Source organism: Falco peregrinus, chromosome 7 (assembly GCF_023634155.1).
Source record: "Falco peregrinus isolate bFalPer1 chromosome 7, bFalPer1.pri, whole genome shotgun sequence".
NCBI lineage: Eukaryota > Metazoa > Chordata > Aves > Falconiformes > Falconidae > Falco > Falco peregrinus.
Genome location: NC_073727.1, coordinates 29,980,332 through 30,001,122, shown reverse-complemented (window position 1 = coordinate 30,001,122; position 20,791 = coordinate 29,980,332). Strand labels below are relative to the sequence as shown.

At 40.0% G+C, this 20,791-nt stretch overlaps 2 protein-coding genes across 4 annotated transcripts in view; one reads left to right on the top strand and one right to left on the bottom strand.

Annotated features, from left to right (window-relative positions):
* Nucleotides 1-206: 206 nt before the first annotated feature.
* On the bottom strand, nt 207-10,485 carry LOC101924988 (nephrocan-like). Its single transcript, XM_027779249.2, has 3 exons — nt 10,300-10,485; nt 4,306-5,207; nt 207-1,067 (listed from the first exon to the last, which is right to left on the bottom strand). Exons 1-3 carry the CDS (start codon nt 10,483-10,485, stop codon nt 620-622), a joined length of 1,536 nt encoding a protein of 511 aa, XP_027635050.1. The 3' UTR covers nt 207-619.
* A 9,874-nt stretch (nt 10,486-20,359) lies between these two features.
* The window catches only part of GOPC (golgi associated PDZ and coiled-coil motif containing), a 28,019-nt gene continuing 27,587 nt past the window's right edge, over nt 20,360-20,791 (top strand). Inside the window, exon 1 of one of the 3 annotated variants that reach the window (XM_013294973.3) lies at nt 20,360-20,705. In XM_013294973.3, coding sequence (XP_013150427.2) covers nt 20,412-20,705 — 294 coding nt within the window. In that variant the 5' untranslated portion in view covers nt 20,360-20,411. The remainder of the gene's footprint in view (nt 20,706-20,791) is intronic. The other 2 variants (XM_055810133.1, XM_055810134.1) reach the window with 2 other exon arrangements.

Below are 20,791 nucleotides of genomic sequence, written 5' to 3'. Positions count from 1 at the left end.
CTGTTATTTAACTTTGAAACTAGTATTAAATCTCATTAACCATGACACTGATTCTTCTGTTTGTTGCATTTGCTGTGACGAAGATGAGTCTTCTGTGTTTTGCCTGGAGCAAATGTCTAGGCAAATATTTCAGGAAAACTGAAATTCAGTTCTCAAAAGCAAGAATTTCCGAGCAATCCTGAGAAATTGCCCACATCAGTGTAACTCTCCATCTCAAACTCCAGAACTGTAAGTTTAAATGTGTTGAATGTCAGACTCCTAGTAATAGTGTCTTGCAGTATTGCAAGATTTTATTTATGGGGTTTTTTAATGCGATTATAAGAATGTTCTACTATAAAAAGGTCCATACAGAGTTACAGACTGCTTTTCTAAGAGGTAGTATTTGTATTCTCACATCCCTCAAACTACATAATGCTAATGGCATTTTTAAAAAACTATTTTTTTACGGTTTTCAGTTTACAATGGTATCCTTACTATAGCCCTTCTGTTACCAGCTATTACCTCGTATAGTACAAATTAACAAGGAAAAGCTAATACCAGACCAGCAGGCTGGCTGTCAGTAGAGATGCTGGTGATAGTGGGCAGCAATGTTAAGGTTCCCCACAGATTAACCATGGGGTTAATCTAGTTCATAATCATAGTAATCATCATCTGTGTTTACTGCAACACTGGAGGCCTCACTGGGTTTCATTTTCTTTCTGTCCTCTTTGCCTTGTTCCATGGAAGACAAATTCTCTTCACATTGCTGCAGAATCTTTTTGGAAGACATCCAACTTTCTCCTCGGCTTTCTGCTGGTGCTGCGCACTGCCCTCCCCTGACATCCGTTCCTTTGGCCACCAGTGCTCTTCTCGTTCTGAGAAGGTCACAGGTGCAGTTCCAAGGGTTTCCATCTAAATACAGATGACGAAGACGAGGTAAATACTCTAAGACTTTGCGATCCAAGGCAGATATCTTGTTATTCCGTAAATTTAAAACTTGAAGCTGTTTCAAGTCCTTCAGCTCTTGTTCTCCAACATCCTCTATGTCATTTCCCTTTAGATCCAATCTAGCAAGGGTATCTGGAAGTCTGAATAAAAATAAAAATACACACAAGGTGTTATGTTCATCATCTTGATTCAGTTTGTGTAAGTGGTATTTGATGGCAAGTATTTGCCCAGGCACTTCTGACATATTAAAATAAAACTAGCACTTACAAAAAAATGCAATCTTCTGCAAAAAAGATGTGGTTCTGAAGTGTCCATGTATTTTTTTAAAAAAAATTATAGGAATACTGTCTATGCACCCTTAAAACTGTTTTCCCAAATAATTACAGTTCTGACACGTACTGACTGTGTTTGTGCGACTGAACTAAACAGCAGTCCTACTGTATTGTACTATGAAGAAAGTTATATGTTCAATTGAGTGTCAAGCTTAAAAATGCATTTTGTACTCTCCAGTGCCATAAGTATGCCAATGACCAAATTACAGCACCATGAAAGATCAAAAGTTTAGAAAAGCATGGAAACACTGCTCCTTCAAGTACTTCTATATGTGATTTGTTTAAAAAGGTTTTTCAGTTCATAAAAAACTAGAATTTTTCTTCCGTTTTGTTTTCCTGCTCCCATCAGATTCAAACATTAATCATCACAGAAGTAGTCTGTCTGGTCATACCCTGTTTAAGAATAAGCAGCAGGGAAAATAGAAGTGCTTTTTGATCATCTTTTTAAATAGTACTATAGAGAATTAGAACTGGTTACATTTAAAAGAAAAAAAAAGCTGATAACTTCTGGATATATTAGACTGGTCAGTATCATTCTTATTTTCATTCATCTTACAAATCTGTATGATAAGACAGTTATTTCAAAAGTCTTGCTCATTTATGATCTTCTAATTTCCTCCTGTGATAGTTAGTGACAAGTGCTTAACAGAAAAGCCAGTTAATTGCCATGGAATATTTTTAATAAAATTAATTTGAAAGTACCTTAAAAATCATTTTACTATAGTAGTATGCAAGGTGATGAAATTAAAGAGTTATGGTAAGAGATTTAAAGGAAACTTTTTTACTGAAACTCTCAGGGAAACTATAAATAATACTATCAAGAGCTATTTTTAAAAAAACAGCAGTATGCCACAACTGGTAAAGACTGATGTGATAGTTTATCTCAATGTAATCATATATGATGCCTCTGAAAATTACAAAAATGGTACATTGTGACCCTCACCAGCTTTTTTCATGAAACTGAGTTTGACTTACTAGGCTGAAAGGTGGTTGCCATATTTATGTAAATCTTACAACTTAGTGGGACTATTTCAAGAGTAGGGCACTTCTGTATTGTGCTGTATTTCCTGGGGGAGATAAAAAATTCACATTGATATGGAGAGTCACGTCACAAAATCTGATCTTATCAAATGCTTGTGATTGCAATAAGTCTGTTTTGAAACCTAACCATGGGCGATGATTATACTTGCCCAATATGACACTGTAATGTCAGAAGGGTGCTCTGGGGTAAAGCCCTAGTGCCACCAATGTCAAAGGCAGTAGGGTATCACCTGAGATGTTTATCCAGAGTGATTACAGTCTAAAGGCTTGTAAAAGCAAGTCCTTCAACCTGTGAAGAGTCGTACTGTACTAATGTTAGTCTCAGGCTTTATGGCTGTATTTTTTTACTTCAGGCTGTGTTAATCTTGAGAAAATAATGGCACTGGAGTATGTGGTAAGTGATCCTGCTGCTGGCAGAGAAGCCGTGCTCACATGGGAGCTGACCATGGCAGCCATACTGTGCTGCTGCCACTCCAGGGAGTATCATCAGACTCTTCCCTGCAAGATTTTATGGAGTATATAGGCTCTTATTTACAAGTCCTGAAAATACTTGGATTTGTGGATTATTCTCAGAAAAAAGCCCCAAACAAACCCAAAACCAAAAGAGGCTTTCTTTCTCCTCATTCCTGCCAAATAACTGTGGCATGTTAACTATATTTTTTAACCTTTGACACTGGTGGCCGAGTTCTCGGATAACTGTCAGAAATAACACTTCTATTTCTGTATATCCATCTGTACCTGGTGATCATCAGACAATTAGGTACATAAATTTTACACCTTGTCATTTTCCCCCTCTTTTATGTTTAGAGCCTCCCCTTGAAATCTGTATTCATTGTTGAGTTGAAAATAAAAGTCCCCAATATCTCCTTTAAAAGCTGTACTGTTTAAAGGCTAATAGAGAGCACCTTCCTGTTAATTCTCTTGACTGCGAAGGTTGTAAAATAAGATGGATTAGACAATACTAAAGTAACTAGAAAGCATTAAACATTCCTGTCAAGCTAGACTTAAATCAAATATTTATACACCACTAAATCACTTTCTGATTATAAAGCTGCTGCCAAATAGATTCAAATGCTAAAGGACCTGATGGTAAATGAATTGAAATTTTACTGCATTATTTATTTGGGCTAGTTAAACCTGTCCACAAGCCATAAAAATAAAATTTAATAGTGCGGTTGTGTTAAAGAAGTTGATGTTAATGGAATTACTTTGCTATTTTTATGCCGTCTTATTGCACAGCTTTTTGAAATAAAAAAATTGCCACTTTATATCAGACCAGCCTTCATTTGGCTTAATATGCCATCTCTGATAATGGCCAGGACCAACACTCAGATAAATGCAAGAGAACCTGTATGCAGGGCATCAGTGTGCCCATGGGATGTTTCTTCTGCGCTCCTTTGACTGGAATTTTGCTTATAGCCTGAAGCTGGAGAGCTCATATGCATTCCAAATACTTTGTAATGTGTGAATTTAATGAAGTTGGGAATACTAATATCCACTGAAAAAAGCATATTATTTTTGACCAGACTCATTTCCTGAAATCCTAATATTTTAACAATAATAAACTCAGTGTGGGTTGGTAGAAACATCAGCTTTAAAATAGCTGTCTTTCCTTTTTATTGAATGCTCTATTAATTTTGTGTTATGGGGGAAGATAAATCTAAGCAGCAGTATAACTTCTCTGTAATAATTCTGTTATATTCTCCTAGCAGGTTCCTCTTATGCGTGTGCTAATTAAACAAAGTCTCACTGGCAAGGAGAGATGTGAAATGAGTAGAATCACTGGGAGCCACAGATGTAATGAAAACAACTCTACTTCTATGCTGAGACTGCTAACAAGAGTGCTAATTAGCATCAGTTATGGCAATGGGTTTATGGTATGGATAGACTTCTACCATGACTGGGTCATAATACAGGTGGGGTTTTTTCCCAGTTTGGCCCTCATTCTCATAATGTAAGGAAGGGGAGGTGACACCTGAGAACCAGCTTCTTCAGATTTACTTGCCTCAGCGGAATAGAAATGAGGAGGTTCTGTTCCAGCGCCAGATTTGAAAGCTGCGCACACTGCTGAAGAGCTCCTGCCTCAAACATTCTAACAGCATTGTTGTCAAGAAACAAGTGCTTGAGGTCTTGTAGTCCTTGGAAGTCCTGCGCTGTCACCTTTTGAATCAGGTTATTGCTGCAGTCAAGTTTCTGCAGTCTGCTGGGCAGCCTGAGTGGCATAGCATGGAGCTGGTTCTTGGAGAGCTCCAGTGTTGTTAAATTAGGAAGAAGCTGAGCACCATCTATTGATATTAGCTGATTTTCTGACAGGAAGAACTCAGACAGATTTTCTAGGTGTTTCATGTCTCGAAGTCTTATTGTTTTAAGTTGGTTTTTCTCTAATTTTAGTGACAGCAGGGATTTAGGTAGGTCAAGAGGCACTTTTGTCAGAAAGTTGCCCCTTAAACTGAGAAACTGTAGATTTTGGAAAGATGCAAAGAAGTTGGTTGGAAACGAGTTCAGTTTATTATCAGCCATGCTCAGATACTTCAGCCTAGGAAGCTTAAATTGTGCAGACACAGATTCCATGTTGTTACCATCAAGAATCAGACTTTGTAAATTGCAAAGGGAGGAAAATGCACTCGGAGGCAGACTCACAATCAAGTTGTTCCGAATATCAAGCACCCTTAGTTTCATTAAACCTTCAAAATCAGATGCATGCAGAGTGTTGATGGAGTTATCAGCGAGTTTTAAAATTTCAAGGCCAGATGGGAGGAAGGTGGGTATTTGCTTTAGCTGGTTTTTGTAGAGTTCCAGGGACTTCAACATGCTCAGAGTTTTGAAAGTGTTGTTTTCTATTGATTCTGTGCCACTGCATGACAGGACCAGTTCTTCGAGGGCTGACATTCTCCTGAAGTCAGTAATCTTAAAGAGAAAAAAAAAAAAATCATATGATAGTACACCATCTATTTATGGATCTCCTCACTGGTTACTACTCCTGGATGCTAGTACGTATTGAAAAACTGTATGTTTAGAATTAGAAACTAAGGGAAACGGTAACAATAGAGGTGTTACTATAGGTACCTGTGAGTTGCCAGTATTCACTTTTCTAGAATTTTGTTGTTTAAGTCCATACTGTGTCTGGTTTTGAGCAAACACATGTTTGAAGAAGGAATATTCCTTTTATTTCTGCCTGGTGGATAGCCTATATAAAATGGAGAGCTAATATCACCAGTGGCAGAAATCTTTGCAGAGAGTATATGGTTGTTAACGTTCACTGCACTCAATGGAGCTTTCTGGAGCAGTTTTGAGTTCACCATACAGTCATTTCCATATATCAGCAGTATTGTCACTGTAGCGTATATTCCCCAGAGGAAGTACACATGGATATCATCACCTCTCCCTACTATAAAGTTTTGGCAGGAAACTAAAATCCAATGCTTGTATTTCTTCTCTCCGCCCACTATCTCTCCTTTTCTGTAAAGTAAAAACCTCACATATTAAGATGACCAAACCAATAGTGTCAGATCAGCTTGGTCTGAAAATCACTTCTGTGGAACAGATTGCTTTACAGGAACTTAGGTTTTGTTAGTTGGTAATAAAACATGTTTTGCAGTGGTAAATGGAACTTGGATGTTGACTGTGACTATAACATACAGAGGCATACTAATTGCTTAATTATTTTTCTGCTCTGTTGGAACCTGCTTGTTTACAAAGCTTGCCATCTTGTGTCCAAAGTTAAGAAGCAAACTTAATTGAATCTGGCAGATTCCTCCACGCTGAGATATTTGGAAGCATGCAATGAGGGTGAACCCAGGAGTTCTCTGAGCACACCAATTGCTTAAACAGTAGTTTTCTGAAATTATTGGAGATGCTGCCCATTGACCTAGGTGCTTGATTTTTGAAAATTCATCTATAAGGGAATCTGAGAAAGCTTAGAGCAAGATGATCAGGTGTTCTGCATGGGAGAAATTGGAAGGAGTGTCCTCATCCATTTTCCCTTCCTACGTCCAATAAATATCTCACTACAGGGTGGTCTCAGGGGTACCATCTCAGTAAGAGATGTTAAATTAACCCTCTACTCTTCATGCTGTTTCCCCCAGGGCTTAGTAGCTACCAGCACATTTTACTCTCATTGAGAGTAGCTATAAAGCATGTTCTACAGCATAACCCCTCATCAGTCAGGAGTCTACACAAAAGGTGGTACAAGTTCTTTTGCAGCACAGATACTGGGTAGTAATTTTGTTCTGTGATCCTGATTGAATACATTTGGCTGTCATACTTGTGTAGGTGAAATCAGCTTATAAAGGTGATTGTCAAAAGATTCCTTCCAGCTTCATTTATCCAACTCTTGCATAGTTTTAGGTTGTATCTCTGTACCTTAGCTACAAACTCTGCATTTTAACTTCTGTTACAATTACAGCTCACACAGCTGTGAAAGAGTCGTCAGATTTCATTTTGCTTTGGTATCCTTAGTTGTTACTACCTTCTGATTACATTTATTCTGTCTTGTAAAGTAATTTCCAAGCATTGCAAGATTTGATGCAGTTAGTGAGAAAGTATAGGTGTGGAACCTCTACTGATGCAGGTTTCTCCCACAATTACACTTAAGTTCAATGAGGGAATGTACTTCCATAAAAAAGCTTACATTCTCAACAGTAAATAACAAAGTTGTCCATTTTCTATTTTTTTTCTATAAATGCAATTTTGTAACATATACCTCTATTGCTATGTAAAAATTAAAGAATTGCATGTCCAGTTTTGGTCATGATTAGGAGTCTAATCTTGCAAATCTTTATTGTGAGAAGTCCCAAAAGAATGAACTGCATTGCTCAACAGCAGAAAAGCATAGTCGTATGTAAATGACAAAACAGTCTTAATGAAATTGAGACAAATGTGAAACTTAGAATCTTAAAATATCTCAAGCTGGGAGGTATCCATAAAGATCATCAAGTCCAGCTCTGCTAAAGGCGAACAAACCTACCTTCTCCTTCACCTCAACACTTCTAAAACATTTGCTTTTGTCTCAGCTCAGATGTTCCTGAGAACCTTCATAAGTTCAACACATTTTCTCTTCTAAGTTCAAGAGCACTATTTCCTGCTTTTCCTCAGTTGATTGCTGTATGTCTCTAAGAGACTTAGTTTTCATTTTATTAAGTGACAGAGAGCTACATGAAGGTCAATGTACAGACATTCATTCTGTAATGGTTAGGCCTCTATTTTCCACCTATTTCGTATGCTTTTCTAGGCTTTGTCACTATGCTGTTTTGAGACTTAAACATTTATCCATGCTGTTACAAACCACCCAGTCTTTTTAATGTGGATCAAGACAGATTTGAAAGCCTATCAGCTCTCTTTTTGCTATGAAGCGACGTTTTATTCTCTAACTGAACTGACTGTAAAGTGATACTAATACAGTTTTTAAAAAGTAGATCTTCTGAAAATTGATCTAAGATACTGATATTTTAATAATATTTTCTTTTGTTATGGCTTTTTTTTCTTTTAGAATTTTTGTTTTGGGTTTTGTTATAAGCAGTTTCTTAAACCAGTCTGTTTAAACCAGTCTGTTTAAACCTGATTGTGGGGGCCAGATAAACAATTTTATTTTAGCAGATAAAATCCCATGTATTAATATAGTTAAAATAAACCAAATCTTAAAGTGAGAGTAAACAGGTTGTAGTTGATCTTCCAATGAAAGAGGCAGAAATTATTGAAAAAATATGCTAAAATGAATCCAGTTTTTTATTAGGAAGTCTCCAGTTTGTAAAAATACCAAAAGCAAAAATCCCAGCTAGTGTTTTCATTGATGATCAACCCTGTCAAATAAAAAGTTGATCTACATAAAAGAGATGTACTTTTTTCTTGGTTTTCCTCAAAACATATTGTACCTAGCATACAAACATATATTTTCTTTTTAATTTCCTTACAATTTTAGTACTAACTAATGCACAATAATATCCAAAAGTAATTGGTGTTCAGTTTGAAGCAATATTTGTTTCTTATTCTGAAGCAGCTGATTGCCAAATGATAGTATATGTGAATGCTTATGTATAAAAGTCTCTTGGAGGTCAGCTGTGGGAAGGCTAGGCTTCCATTCAACTTCTTTTTGAAAATACGTTATTTTCTCTAAGATTAGCTAAATGAAGGAATTTAAAAACCAAAAACCAAAAAACGAAATCCCCTAGAGTTCTTTTAGCGCTTCCAGACATACTTTATCAGCAGAAATCAAAACATTTTTCTACAAGCGCTATGATATGTACCAATGGAATTGCTCAGCTGTGTAAAATTAAGCATATGTATTTATGATGTCAAGACCTCAGAAGCATATCTTGTTGCATGGAAAGAAAAGTGAAAAATATATTCAACAATCTAATGTTAAGGAAACAATCTACATAACTACAGGTAGATAGCATAAAAGTACTTCCTTTCAGTGCAAAGTCAGTAGTAGAAGTAAGGCATACTGATGGCTCAGCTGAATTAATGTATAAAGTAAAAAACTCTCTCCTTAGATGGTTTCACACACCATTTGTTCTGAAAGTCATAAAACATTTATTCTACTACTCCATTCACTTATATCCAACATTTAAATGCTTTATAATACCTGTCTTTTGCTCTAGTCAGAACCTAAGGCCTCTTTATTAGTTAGTAACTGAAGAGTTGTTGACAAGTATGGGCAACTAGCGCTAAGAAAGGAAAAATAGTTCATCTTCCTTATCTTGGAAAGAAAATAATTGTGGTGGGTTTTTTTGTTGTGTTTGGGTTTTTTGTTTTTGTTTTTGTTTTTAACAGAAAATGTATTTCCTAATAAAGAATTAATTTTTAACAGAAAATGTATTTCCTAATAAAGAATTCATCTGACAGATCTTTTGTTTAACTAGAGTACATCAATACAACTAAATCACACCAGTGAACTTTGACTCTTGTAGGTATGGGAGCTAAACCAAAAAACCCAGAGATATTAGTAGCAGCTAAAAGAGGTTAAACTCTTCAGAGTTGAATTGTAAAATTACTATTTTTCAGTAGGTCACAGGTATCCTAGATGGTAGATCCCAGCTCTAAGCTGCCTTCTAGCCTATTTCATTCAACTCTGAGAGCAAAATCAAAGATGCATTTCAGAGCAGTTCAAGTTATATTCTTTGTAAAAGGACAAGCATACTTAAGAGAAAATGTATCTCTTTTGAATCAAGCATTTCTTATTATTTGTAGTAAACTGATATACAGCAAGCATGTACAATACAAGTGGTTGTATTTCCCTTCTGTCTATCTATAGCAGTTGAATTTATTAAATACACATATTTCAGGGTAGGAAACAGAAGCACCATTCAACAGTGCAGTGAAAAATGAGCATAAACTGATCATGCTTTTAATAATGGGATCCAGTGATGTCTCAAGAAACCCAGAATAAACTTTTTCAAAAACACAAATAGCTGGCAGCTTCAGTTAGAAGCTGCTATCATTTACATGGGTTATTAGATAGGCCGAGCATTGCTTTTAGAGACATTTCACACTCTGCCTTAGATTCTGGCTTATTTCCTCTGGCATTTCTAATAGCAGTTGTAACTGACACTTGCAATTCCAGAGGGGGAAAAGAACTGCAATTTCATTCATTAGGGAAATGATTCTAGCTACATAAAACCTTTCCATTTACAAGTATTATATTGTAGCAAAAAGCTTTTAACAAGTTAAAAAATTACTTGGAAGTCAGTGATTATTTGACCACATAAAAAACAAATCAACAAGGCTCCTAGTTGTAAATTACTATTTTTTGAGTTGCATACAAAATATCATTGTGGCAGTGTGGACTAGTGCTCAGAGACTGCAGGATAATGAAAACACTATAGAAATATATTTACATATTAAAAAGTAAGTAAAAGTAAAAGCAGATCTGGCAGCATTTCAACAGTTCTTAGAATGTGGAATAAGATTCTCCCTTCACCTGAAAGCCACCACCATCTGGGAAGCCCAGCTTTCAGCTAGAGCACACTACAGAAAGTATTTTTACTGGATATTTTCCTACCTGGAGTCGTTTAATTTTGCTGTGACTGATGTAGAGTCTCCTGGTGGTAAAAGGAATCTCTCTGGGGATTTCTGTAGCTCTGTAACATTGCACTGACTGGGCAGGGTCACAGCTGCATCTTCTTGGGCAAGTGGTACTTAGACCACTGTGGAAAGAAAAGAAGACTAAAAGGTAAGATAAATACATCTTCCAAAACAGGAGCTCTGAAATTGTTTCGGCAACAACGTACAGCTTGAATTAAGCACCAAAGTCCTTTTATACCATGAAATCTGATAAAAGGATATTATGAGTGTGTGTTTTATCCCAGAGAAAAAACAGTAAAAACAATACCGTAATTTGCCTGGGTTAAAATGTTGGCAGGCATTACAAAGAGTGAGAAAATTAAACAGTGATAAGGTGCCTTTACATTTGTAGGTATGTGAAATTAGTGTTATTTATTACCTGACATCTAATCTGCAAACATCCATATTATCTCCAGTTTCCTAGTTTTGTTAAATGTGACACCAAAGAATTAGTGGAGAAAAGATAAAGAGCTGTTTTATAGCCAGGCTGTAAAACCTTTGTATCTTCTGTGACCCAGTATTTGAAACAGTAAAACCACAACTACAGCCAACAGTGAAGCTTTTTCACTCTTCTTCTTGAATTATTCAGCCCCTCCAAAAAACCCCCAAACTCAGACAGCTATTATTTTAAAGTTAAAACGTTCTATTCACTTTCTGAGTATCTGTGGTACAGCTGAGTGCTGCTGGTTGGTGCACATTGTTTAAAGAATGAACAGAAGTCTAAGTTGCCTGTGTTTGTGTAATTCCCGTAAATCAAAGTTTAGTTATTCTTGTATTTGAAAATTACAGATGTGAAATGCTTGAAAGCATTTAGTGTAAATCATGTAGTAGGTGATCAGTAACACCTATTTACTCTGTAACAGATGGAGGACCTAAGGTTCTCTTCAGAGTTTTCTTTCTACTTATTAGTGCTTCTCTTGGCTTCTGATTATTTTGGGAACTTCCTGTATGTTGTTTTTTCCTTTGTACTCAGTAAATTACAATGTACAAAGCAGTGTACTTCTGGAACCTTTGTATCTTATCATACTTATCTGCTTTGCACTGTTACCTGCTTCTTTCAATCCTCTCTGTCATATCTTCAGTGGTAGCTAATCCTATTCCTTGAATGTAGAACTAGGCCAGTTATTTTTCCAAGCAGAAGATGATGCCAAATCGATTTGACAAATGGGTAACTGAACTGGGGACAGTCCTTGATGGGACTGCCTAATGGATGCAGCTGGTTTACACTGGACAATTGCCATATTGCCTCCTGGAGATGCTTCTGTCTCCTTAATCCCCTACACTGTGAGTAAAGAACTGCAACTCAGCATCTGCTAAACCAAACAGCAAGAGCAGAAACCGTTCCCTAAAGCAGCCTGTCAAATTGGCATGTTCAACAAGCTATGCAGAAAAATCCTGCCTGACATATGCCATCATGATCAATTGAGCAAAAATGAGCGGGTAAGCAGGATTAGCAATGGTGCTTTAAAACAAATATTTTAACATACCTTGATCTAGTGTTTGGTACCTGGTTTGTGTCCAGAGTAGAGAGTCAAAGTACCCAGACAAAAGTGTAAACCTGTCTGCACACTGACAGCTACCTGTGGTATATTTCAGCACACCCTGGAACAGTCTTTGATCCATTCTTTCCACTGAGTTTAAATGTCACTAAGATAATACTGCTCAGGACCTTATGTAGAAATCTGTGTTCCTCAGAAATGTCATCAAAAAGCAACTGCTTTTTGTTCAAGGAGGGTCAAAAGAAATGCAGAGCAAACCCTACAGTTTTAAGTTTAGAGCTCTAGAGTACTGCAGAGTCAGTATGAGAATCCCTTTAAGTAAGAGCCGTATCTTGCATCCTTCCCTATTTTGTACATTACAAGTCACTCAGCCGATGTTAGAATTCACAGCTGTAGTTACAAGGTAATGCCACAGCAAGGTGCAATATTCTTGGCTCTTTCCATTTTTGAGCAATACTTATATCCTTGGTCTTTTCAAACTAATGAAGGGAAACTTACTGGATTAATAGTTCATTTATGGGATATTAACAACGACTTAACCAAGATGACAGTATGTATCCATTGACTTCTGATACATGTCTGCTTTCAGCAGCTAGGTATTTTCAAGTGATAGCTATGAAAGACGATCTGTTAAAACCTATTCTGTACAAATTCTGACATGTCTGATGCCTTTGCTTTTGCACAAAACTATGACCTGTAGGTTTTTTATTGATTCTAGGAGACCTGGTGGAAGTGGAACTGATGAAGAGTCGCAGGACTGTATGTGCATAAACCTAGTGGGAAGATGTGAGCACAAAGAAAAAAAGGCTGAATAAACATTCCAGGATCTCTGTTTTGGAAGGAGCACGGCTGCCTATGAGTTGCATAGCTTCACAGGGGGATGTTAAGAATGGCAATCACTGGTGGCCATTTCCTGCCAGCACTTTTTATGCAAACCCTCCATGCCTTTCAATAGGGATTCCTGTGCGGGACTAATGGCATGACATTCCCCTCCATCATTTCTCTGTCAGAAAGAATGAATGATAGTACCTGTAACTTGCCCACACAAGAAGTCCCAGGGACAACATAAGGACATGGACCAGTTAGAGAGTCCAGAGGAGGGCCACAGATGTGATCAGAGGGCTGGAGTAACTCCCCTATGAGAAAGACTGAGAGAGCTGGGGTTGTTCAGCCTGGAGAAGAGAAGGCTCTGGGAAGACCTTACAGCAGCCTCCCAGTACCTAAAGGGGGCCTACAAGAAAGCTGGAGAGAGACTTTTTACAAAAGCAGGTAGTGATAGGACAAAGGGGAATGGCTTTAAGCTGAAAGAGGGTAGATTTATATTTGCTATTAGGAAGGAATTCTTCACTGTGAGGGTGGTGAGGCACAGGCACAGGCTGCCCAGAGAAGCTGTGGATGCCCCATCCCTGGCAGTGTTCCAGGCCAGGCTGGATGGGGCTGTGAGCAACCTGGTCTGGTGGAAGGTGCCCCTGCCTATGGCAGGGGGCTTGGAACTAGATGATCTTTAAGGTCCCTTCTAACCCAACCCATGATTCTGTGATTTTACATGGTATGTGCTTTAACCAACGGTAAACACTTAAAATTAAAACCTGCTAAACCCAGAGTCCGTGACAGACTCTTTTGTGTTGTTGGCATTTAATATGGACACAGGTTACAGAGTGTCATGGCAAAGTGGTAAAATATATTCTACAAATTTGCATAAAACATAAGCTTGAGTTAATGGAAGTTAGAAGGTCTTTCAAGGTTGCTGGTTTTATTTCAGATCTGAAGAAGGGCTCAAAAATGGCTGTAAAGTTTGGTTTGGGGTTTTTTTTCCCAAATATATCAGTTAGTATAATAAAAATATCATATTTTTGTACAAGTCATGCCTCACACAAGATTTCAGCATCTACAGTACTGGTTATTTCTTCACCAAAGTCTGAGGATTGAGAAAAGCACAAGTATGTATGTCAAGACATAATTTTTTAACCTAAGATGACATTTAGAAAACCACATAAAAGTAAGGTGACATTAAAATTAGAAGAATGAATGTGCAAAACTCTAGTTATGGAGTGTTTAGAAATGTCTGAGTCAAGACAGCCCATCAAATGTGAAGGTGGATCCCTTGCAACGTACATGAGGGCACAGACCACAAAAGGGAAGATGCAGTCTTATCACAAAAGACATAGAGAAACTGAGTTCTTATAGTCAGGGTGTCCCTTGTCTATGAAAATGAGAAATTGCAGGAAGGGATCAGCTTAGGGTCTGCAGAGGGCATGGGTAGGAACTTGGTCCCTGAGGGATGTCACAAGCACAAGCAGTTTGGCAACTAGGAGTTGCTAAGTGATGGCGTATGCTCTAAAGAATCCTTGGCATATTTAGCTGCCATATGCTATCAAGTGCCTGCCACTGACTAAGTGTGAATTCAAAATTATTTTTGCTGGAGGTTTTCAACTTGGATTTGGACTGTTTTTTTATAGGGACAACAAATGGCATTTGTCTGCTGCAAAGGTTACCTCCAATCAAGCACTCCTCTCCAGAACGGATTGGTCTGCTGAGGGAAACAATAATGATACTGTCTTTAAAAACATTATGCTTCCCTTAATCATCTTGAAATAATCTGAACTGCTTTACAGAAATGTTTCTTAAACAAAGAGCCTCAGAGTATTACACTGAATGAAGAATGTCAACGTAGATGCATTCTAGGCAAAGTAATAATACCTAATTAATATAAAGATTATAAATTTATCAAAAGTGATGTTTTGGTTTATTCATACAAAATAAGACTGCAGGTAGAGTTTCACAAAAACAGTTAAGAGACCTGTCTGAAAAGGATGTCTCAATCTTCTTCATAAGCCAAGATTTTTGTGGAAATATTTTTCATCTGCTTTCATAGTATGTGGAGAATGTGTTTTCTAACTCCAGGCAAGGTCATCTTCGTACAATGGAAACAGCTGCTGGATGACTTAAAGCAGACTTTTCCTCCACACAATAAGGTAGGTTTCCTTTTCTTCCTCCATGCTGGCTACATAGAGGAGATGAAAGTGATAACCCTTTATGAATTTCTCACATTTTGCCTGTCCTTGGCATGTTTGCATTCCAGAAGAACTAGCACAGTGAAATCTGTTGAAAGGAATGAAACTTTCTGAAACAAAAATTCACATAGCAAGGAATTTTAGTCATTGCCAGTTTTATGATCGTGCTGTGAGGGGTGCTAGGCAAGATCAGATACATCTTGGGCAGGCACTCCACAAACAACAAATAAGCAGCACCCACGTGAAGCAGGTCAGTTTAAATATTTACATACACATATGCCACTAGTGCTGCTATAATTGGCTTTTGAAGTATTGTTGCTAACGGCATCCACTTGATGGAGAATTGTTCTTCATTAATAACTGAGCCACACAGAGCAGTGCCCATGAAATCACAGATTATGATATGGTATAATGACAGTTTTCCTAGTAATGATATTCCAAATTAGTCCCAAAAGGAACAAAGAGGGCAGATATGATGGCTGAATCCATTCTCAACCTAGAATTTAAACATACAGGCCTTTTGTATATGAACATTTACGTAAGATCTGTAATTGACCTATGTGAGACTGCGCCTCGTGCACCACCACCTAAAAGTTAAGTGGCAGGGATGGATCATCCAATCAATAGTGGAACCATGACAATTCTGTTTCCAGGGCTTTTTACACACAAAAGTGTTTCAGGTCAGTGGTTAACAACTGTGACCTGTAAGGGAAGCAATCTAGTTCTGGCCCTTCCATTTCCTGTGTCTTTAGCCTTTAGGAGCAGCCTGCTAGTGACTGCACATCCAACGGAACCAGAATGGAGCTTAAATTGCACAAATTGTCTACTCTTCAAACGGCGAGGCACAGTTTCAACAAGTTTAGGACTCTGAAACAGCAGTTTTCTAAATCATACCCACTGTGTGCACAAAAAGAGGGTTTCATTCTTCCACACTATGAAAGCTGAACGTTTTTGGAATGTGTTTTATTCATTTTAAAAAATTAAACAAAAATCCAAAACGTAAAGTTAAGCATAAGTGTACACATACAAAGCATGAGAATAAGACCACAATAAACACTGTAAAAAAGAAAAGCTGGCCTGAAGAAGTCAGGAATTCAGGAAGTTGTCTTGTGTAAGAAGAAACCAATAAGGAGTGAATGTCCCTTAAAACAGTAGTGAGTGAATTGTTGGACTTACTGCATGGACTGTAAAATGGAGCTAACTATGAACTCTCTAGGACTTCAAGGCAGGAGTCCCCTACTGTAAAAAACTAAAAAGTCTCAGTTTTGTTAGCAGAAATTTTCTGTAATGACAACTGAAAATATATGTTCCTTTAAGTATCAGCGCAGATGGATATCTTCCTCTAACTTGCTTCAGAAAGGCACATTCTATTATAGCTCCTTTTTCAGAACATGAAAATCTTGTTTTATCATCTCAGTTTTCTCCCATAATTTGATACAGCAAGATACTCTTTTTTGTTTTCCTCTTTTGCCCTTTGGCGTCCCCACTTGTGACTGTACAACCACCCATGCAATCAAACCACTCAAGATGCTTCAGCGCTAACTACACAGAAGATGGCCTTGACATGTGCACACACTGCAGCCTGGCATGCACAGCTGGGCAGCTGCAATTACAGAAGTTTCCAGGTGAACTGACACTCGTGCAAACACATGTGTTTATATTGTAAATTCTTTCTGCATAGGCTAGGTTTGTATAGTATCTCATACAACACTTTCCCAGTCTTGGCATGGACACTAGATGCCAAATATACAGCAATGGAGATGTCGATCAAAGTTTTTGAGTTTTTTTCTTTTGATTTATGTATTACTTTGCTTTGTTTTGTATGAAAATGTGTCCTCCTCATGTTTAAGGTAATCCACTCTTTAAGCACAAAATAAGTTTTCAGATAATTTATCAGGTACTCCAGTAATCAGTTCAAGTATGTAGGTTTAAATTTATGAAGTATTGTTTGTACTCAAATGTACTTAATAGCAGCACAACACACCTCACATTCTCTATACCTTGTCTAAAAGAACTGAAGTTATGTGCATAAATTATATGTGAAGAAATTAGCTGGTGATTAGCTACCACATCAGCTCTACCACACCATAGATAAGGTCAGATGAGCAGATCAGGAAACTTTCAGTGACGTACCTTTAACATTAAAATTATTCAGCGAATTTACATTCTTTTTGATATATAACTTGCTGCAACTATTTGATTGTTATAAATGTCTCCTGGCTGTAGAAGTGATTCTTAGTGCTAGACCAGTTGACTCAAACTACTGCTGTTCTTTAAATGTTAATTATTTTGTTGATGTTATCAGGGTAGAATATACTACATTTTACTTTAAATCGATTTTATCTAATTGAAGGGCAAAACTACTAACCTTTCTTAGGTTCAATTCCATAATTACTGCACAGCTTGCTTACAGAACAGAGTTACAGTGGTCTGTGGACTTTTGGCAGGCATTTCAAGGGTAACTGGAATTGATCAGAATTTTCTAGGGGATTTACAAGTATGCTTTTGAGATAATTAAATTATTCATGTGTTTACCCTTATATTAGTGATATCTGCTTTTAATTTCAACCCCCCTTTTACACAGTATTTGTGCTGAGGGATAAATAGTACCTAATGATAACTACATTTACTAAGATACAGTGTCAGAACTGCAGACTTTCTTAATATATAGCATTCCTTCTTTTATCCATAGCCTAGCAAGTATTAGACTGATATTACACTGCAGGTAGGCTTCTAAAAGAATTGTATTTAAGAAGCTAATCTTTGAGTGGAATAAGCAGAGACAAAACCTTGTTTGACTTGTGAAACGTAAGGGAATGCAAAACAAAAGTAGCACTGATAAGAGATGAAAGAATTAAAACTAATGACCACAAAACTCCAATACCACAGTAGATAAAGACAATTTAAGACAGAGCTGGACCAATCCCTAAGCTAAAGGAAAAGGACACTAAAAACCTGATAATATGTGATTCCTTAAAAAGAAGCAGTCATACTTCAATTACATTAAGTATAAGGGTTTTAAAGGCAGTATTTGCTATAGATACGTTAGGTAGTAACTATGGGAAACTTCCTTCTCAAGATAAGCAGGCACTACTGTCCAAATACATGCTAGAGGTATATTAGCAGAAAATTCTAATGTTTGGCTAAGTGATAGATTACTGTTCCTTTTAAAAAAAGGGCAATGAATGTAATGTAATTCTGTAGGTAGCTCTCCATTGTGATATCTACCAGAATCAAAGCCAAAGCTAACATAAAAACTGATAGTCCTGAAACAATTTTATTGTGTGGCTGAACTAATTTAAACAATAATAATAGTTTAGCTTTTGATACAGCAAATACTTTGATTTTCTGTCAGACCCTGTTGTGTAAAAAAGACAGTCAACACGAATGTGGAGAATGAACATTAGAATGAAGGTCAAACAAATGCTGGTCTCACTCAGAAGCACTTGGGTGACTTTAGACACTTAAACCCTTTGCTCAGCTACTATTCTGAATATACCAATTTACTAAGCCAGATTTTTTTCTGTAGCTATATCCAAAGGTGTTTGTAGATTTTGTTTCCATCACAGATGGGCTTAACAGTAAGAGAACCTGTTAGGTGCCCAGTTCATTACTACCTACTTCCAATTACAGTGCAATTTGAAGGGCAAAAGAGCAGGTTTGTAATAACAATCGGTAGGCTTCTTGTTAAGCCTATGATAGCAGAACCAAGAGGAAACATGGCATCTACTGTTAGTGGTGAAGTTTGCTTTTATCCAGCTCTTCTGAAAGCAGAGTTGATGGAAGTACAGTTCTTTCCTGCTTTGACATACCTCTTCACATTCCAGGTAAGCGGTCTAACCATTGAGCTGTAAAATGGTATCTTTCTGTCCCTCTGTGTCCCAATCAATTATTTATGCAGAGTGGAGCAAGGGAAGAAACACACCCCAGGATGCCCTACAGGCCAAGGGCAGGGCGTGCAGGGGTCCTGGTAGCTTACCATTTTCTTGGTCTCCACTCCTCTGCTGACTGGAGGGCCTCTGTGCCTCCCTTCTTGTTGTGCTGGCAGGGTAGTTTGTGGGGCCACATTGTAGGCAGGATTAGGGTCCTGATCTGTGTTAAAATTATCTTTTTCCTCTTTTGAGGTGGGATTACAACTTTGATGCAATGAAGTCAAGCTGTGCTAGATCTCCACAAGACCTGCTAATTAAACTTGCACTGAAATCAACATCAGAATCAATTGCAGCACCCTGGAGAAAGCACCTGTGTAGAGATAGCTCATTCCCTGAAATTTATTGCATTTTCAGAACCAGGATGAGCTAAAAAAAATATGCAAATATCTTTTACATGGGTATAAACTGCATTCATCAGTGCTTCTAGAGATACAAAGGTGCCTGGGGCGCTCCTTTTCATACACGACTTGCAAGTCGTGCACGAGCAATGAACGTGTAACTGCAAATCCCGCTGTGTGGTTTGCACCTGCTCATGTTTGTGCACACAGCAGCAAAGGCTTCTCTTTCCTCTCCTGCTCACGCAGGAGGGGGGAAACACGTACAGTACTTAAGTAATATACCCAGCTATTGATACTGCAGCCTCTTGAACCTGAAATACGGAGCTTTCCTGGGAGATACGGACGACCCGGGGCCGGGGCCTGTGAGGGGCGAGCTGTACGGCAGCTGCCAGGCCCAAGCGCCTCCTTCGGGTACCCGGTCACCGACCCGGGCTGGCTCCGGCGGGGACCCCTCAGAGCCAGCAGCCAGCTTCCCCAGGGCGGCCGGCGCGCCGCAGCGCCAAGGCTGAGGTGGAGAAAAGGTTGAGAAACGCCTAACGCCCCGCGGAACGTTCCTCGTAGGGGAACTCTGGTCAGGTCGCGCCAGGCGCCGCGGGCATTTCTGAGGGGCTTTTTTGGAGAGGGCAGGGCGGGAGGAGCCGTCACCGGCAGCCAGAGGGGAAGAGGCGGGTCGCACGCCTCGGCCCTGCCTGCGGAGGCCAAGCGGTGGCCTCACCGGCCGGCGATAACGCTCCCTGGACACGCACCCGTGGCGGCTCCGTGAGGCACAGCAGGAGGGACGGCGCCGAGCGCCGCGGGAGGGCGGGGCCTCTCGCACCCCCTCACGGCCCGGCCCGGCGCACAGCGCCCCCTGGCGGGGCAGGCCGTGAAGCGCGGCGGCCGCAATCGGGAGTTCGGGGCTCGGCCGCTGCTGCCTGGCGCCGCTTGGACTTGTGGCAGGCAGCACGAGCCGCGCGCCGCTGGCCGCCGGGCGACAGCGCGCCGCCTCCGAAGCCGCCTGTCAGCGCTGCCGCGCATGCGCGCCGGGCACACTGCTCTTGCTTCCCTGCGTGGCTGCCCCGGTGGAGCGGCGCTGGGCTCGCCGCTGCCGTTGCTGCCGCCGCTGCCTTGTCCTGCGGGGCGGGAGGGAGCCGCGCAGGGAGCGGGCCGCGGCTGAGGCGGGGCGGAGGCTGAGGCGGGGGGCGCCAGCCGTGCCCTGCCCGGGGGGCTGGGCCGTGTGAGGGGAGGGGGCGGCGGCGGCGGCGGCGGCAGCGGCAGCGGCGGCAGCATGTCGGCGGCGGGCGGCGGTTCCTGCGGGCCGGGCGCCGCGGCCTGCGGCGGGGGAGCGGCCGGCTCGGCCTCGGCGGCGGGCGGCGGGGTGTCCATGTTCCGCTGGCTGGAGGTGCTGGAGAAGGAGTTCGACAAGGCCTTCGTGGACGTGGACCTGCTGCTGGGCGAGATCGACCCCGACCAGGCCGACATCACCTACGAGGGGCGGCAGAAGATGACCAGCCTCAGCTCCTGCTTCGCCCAGCTCTGCCACAAGGCGCAGACCGTGTCGCAGATCAACCACAAGCTGGAGGTGAGGGGACCCCCGGGGGCCCCTGGCCGGAGGTGGGGGCGGGGGGCTTTGCCCTCGGGGTCGCGCTGGCCTGGCGGCGCGGCCCC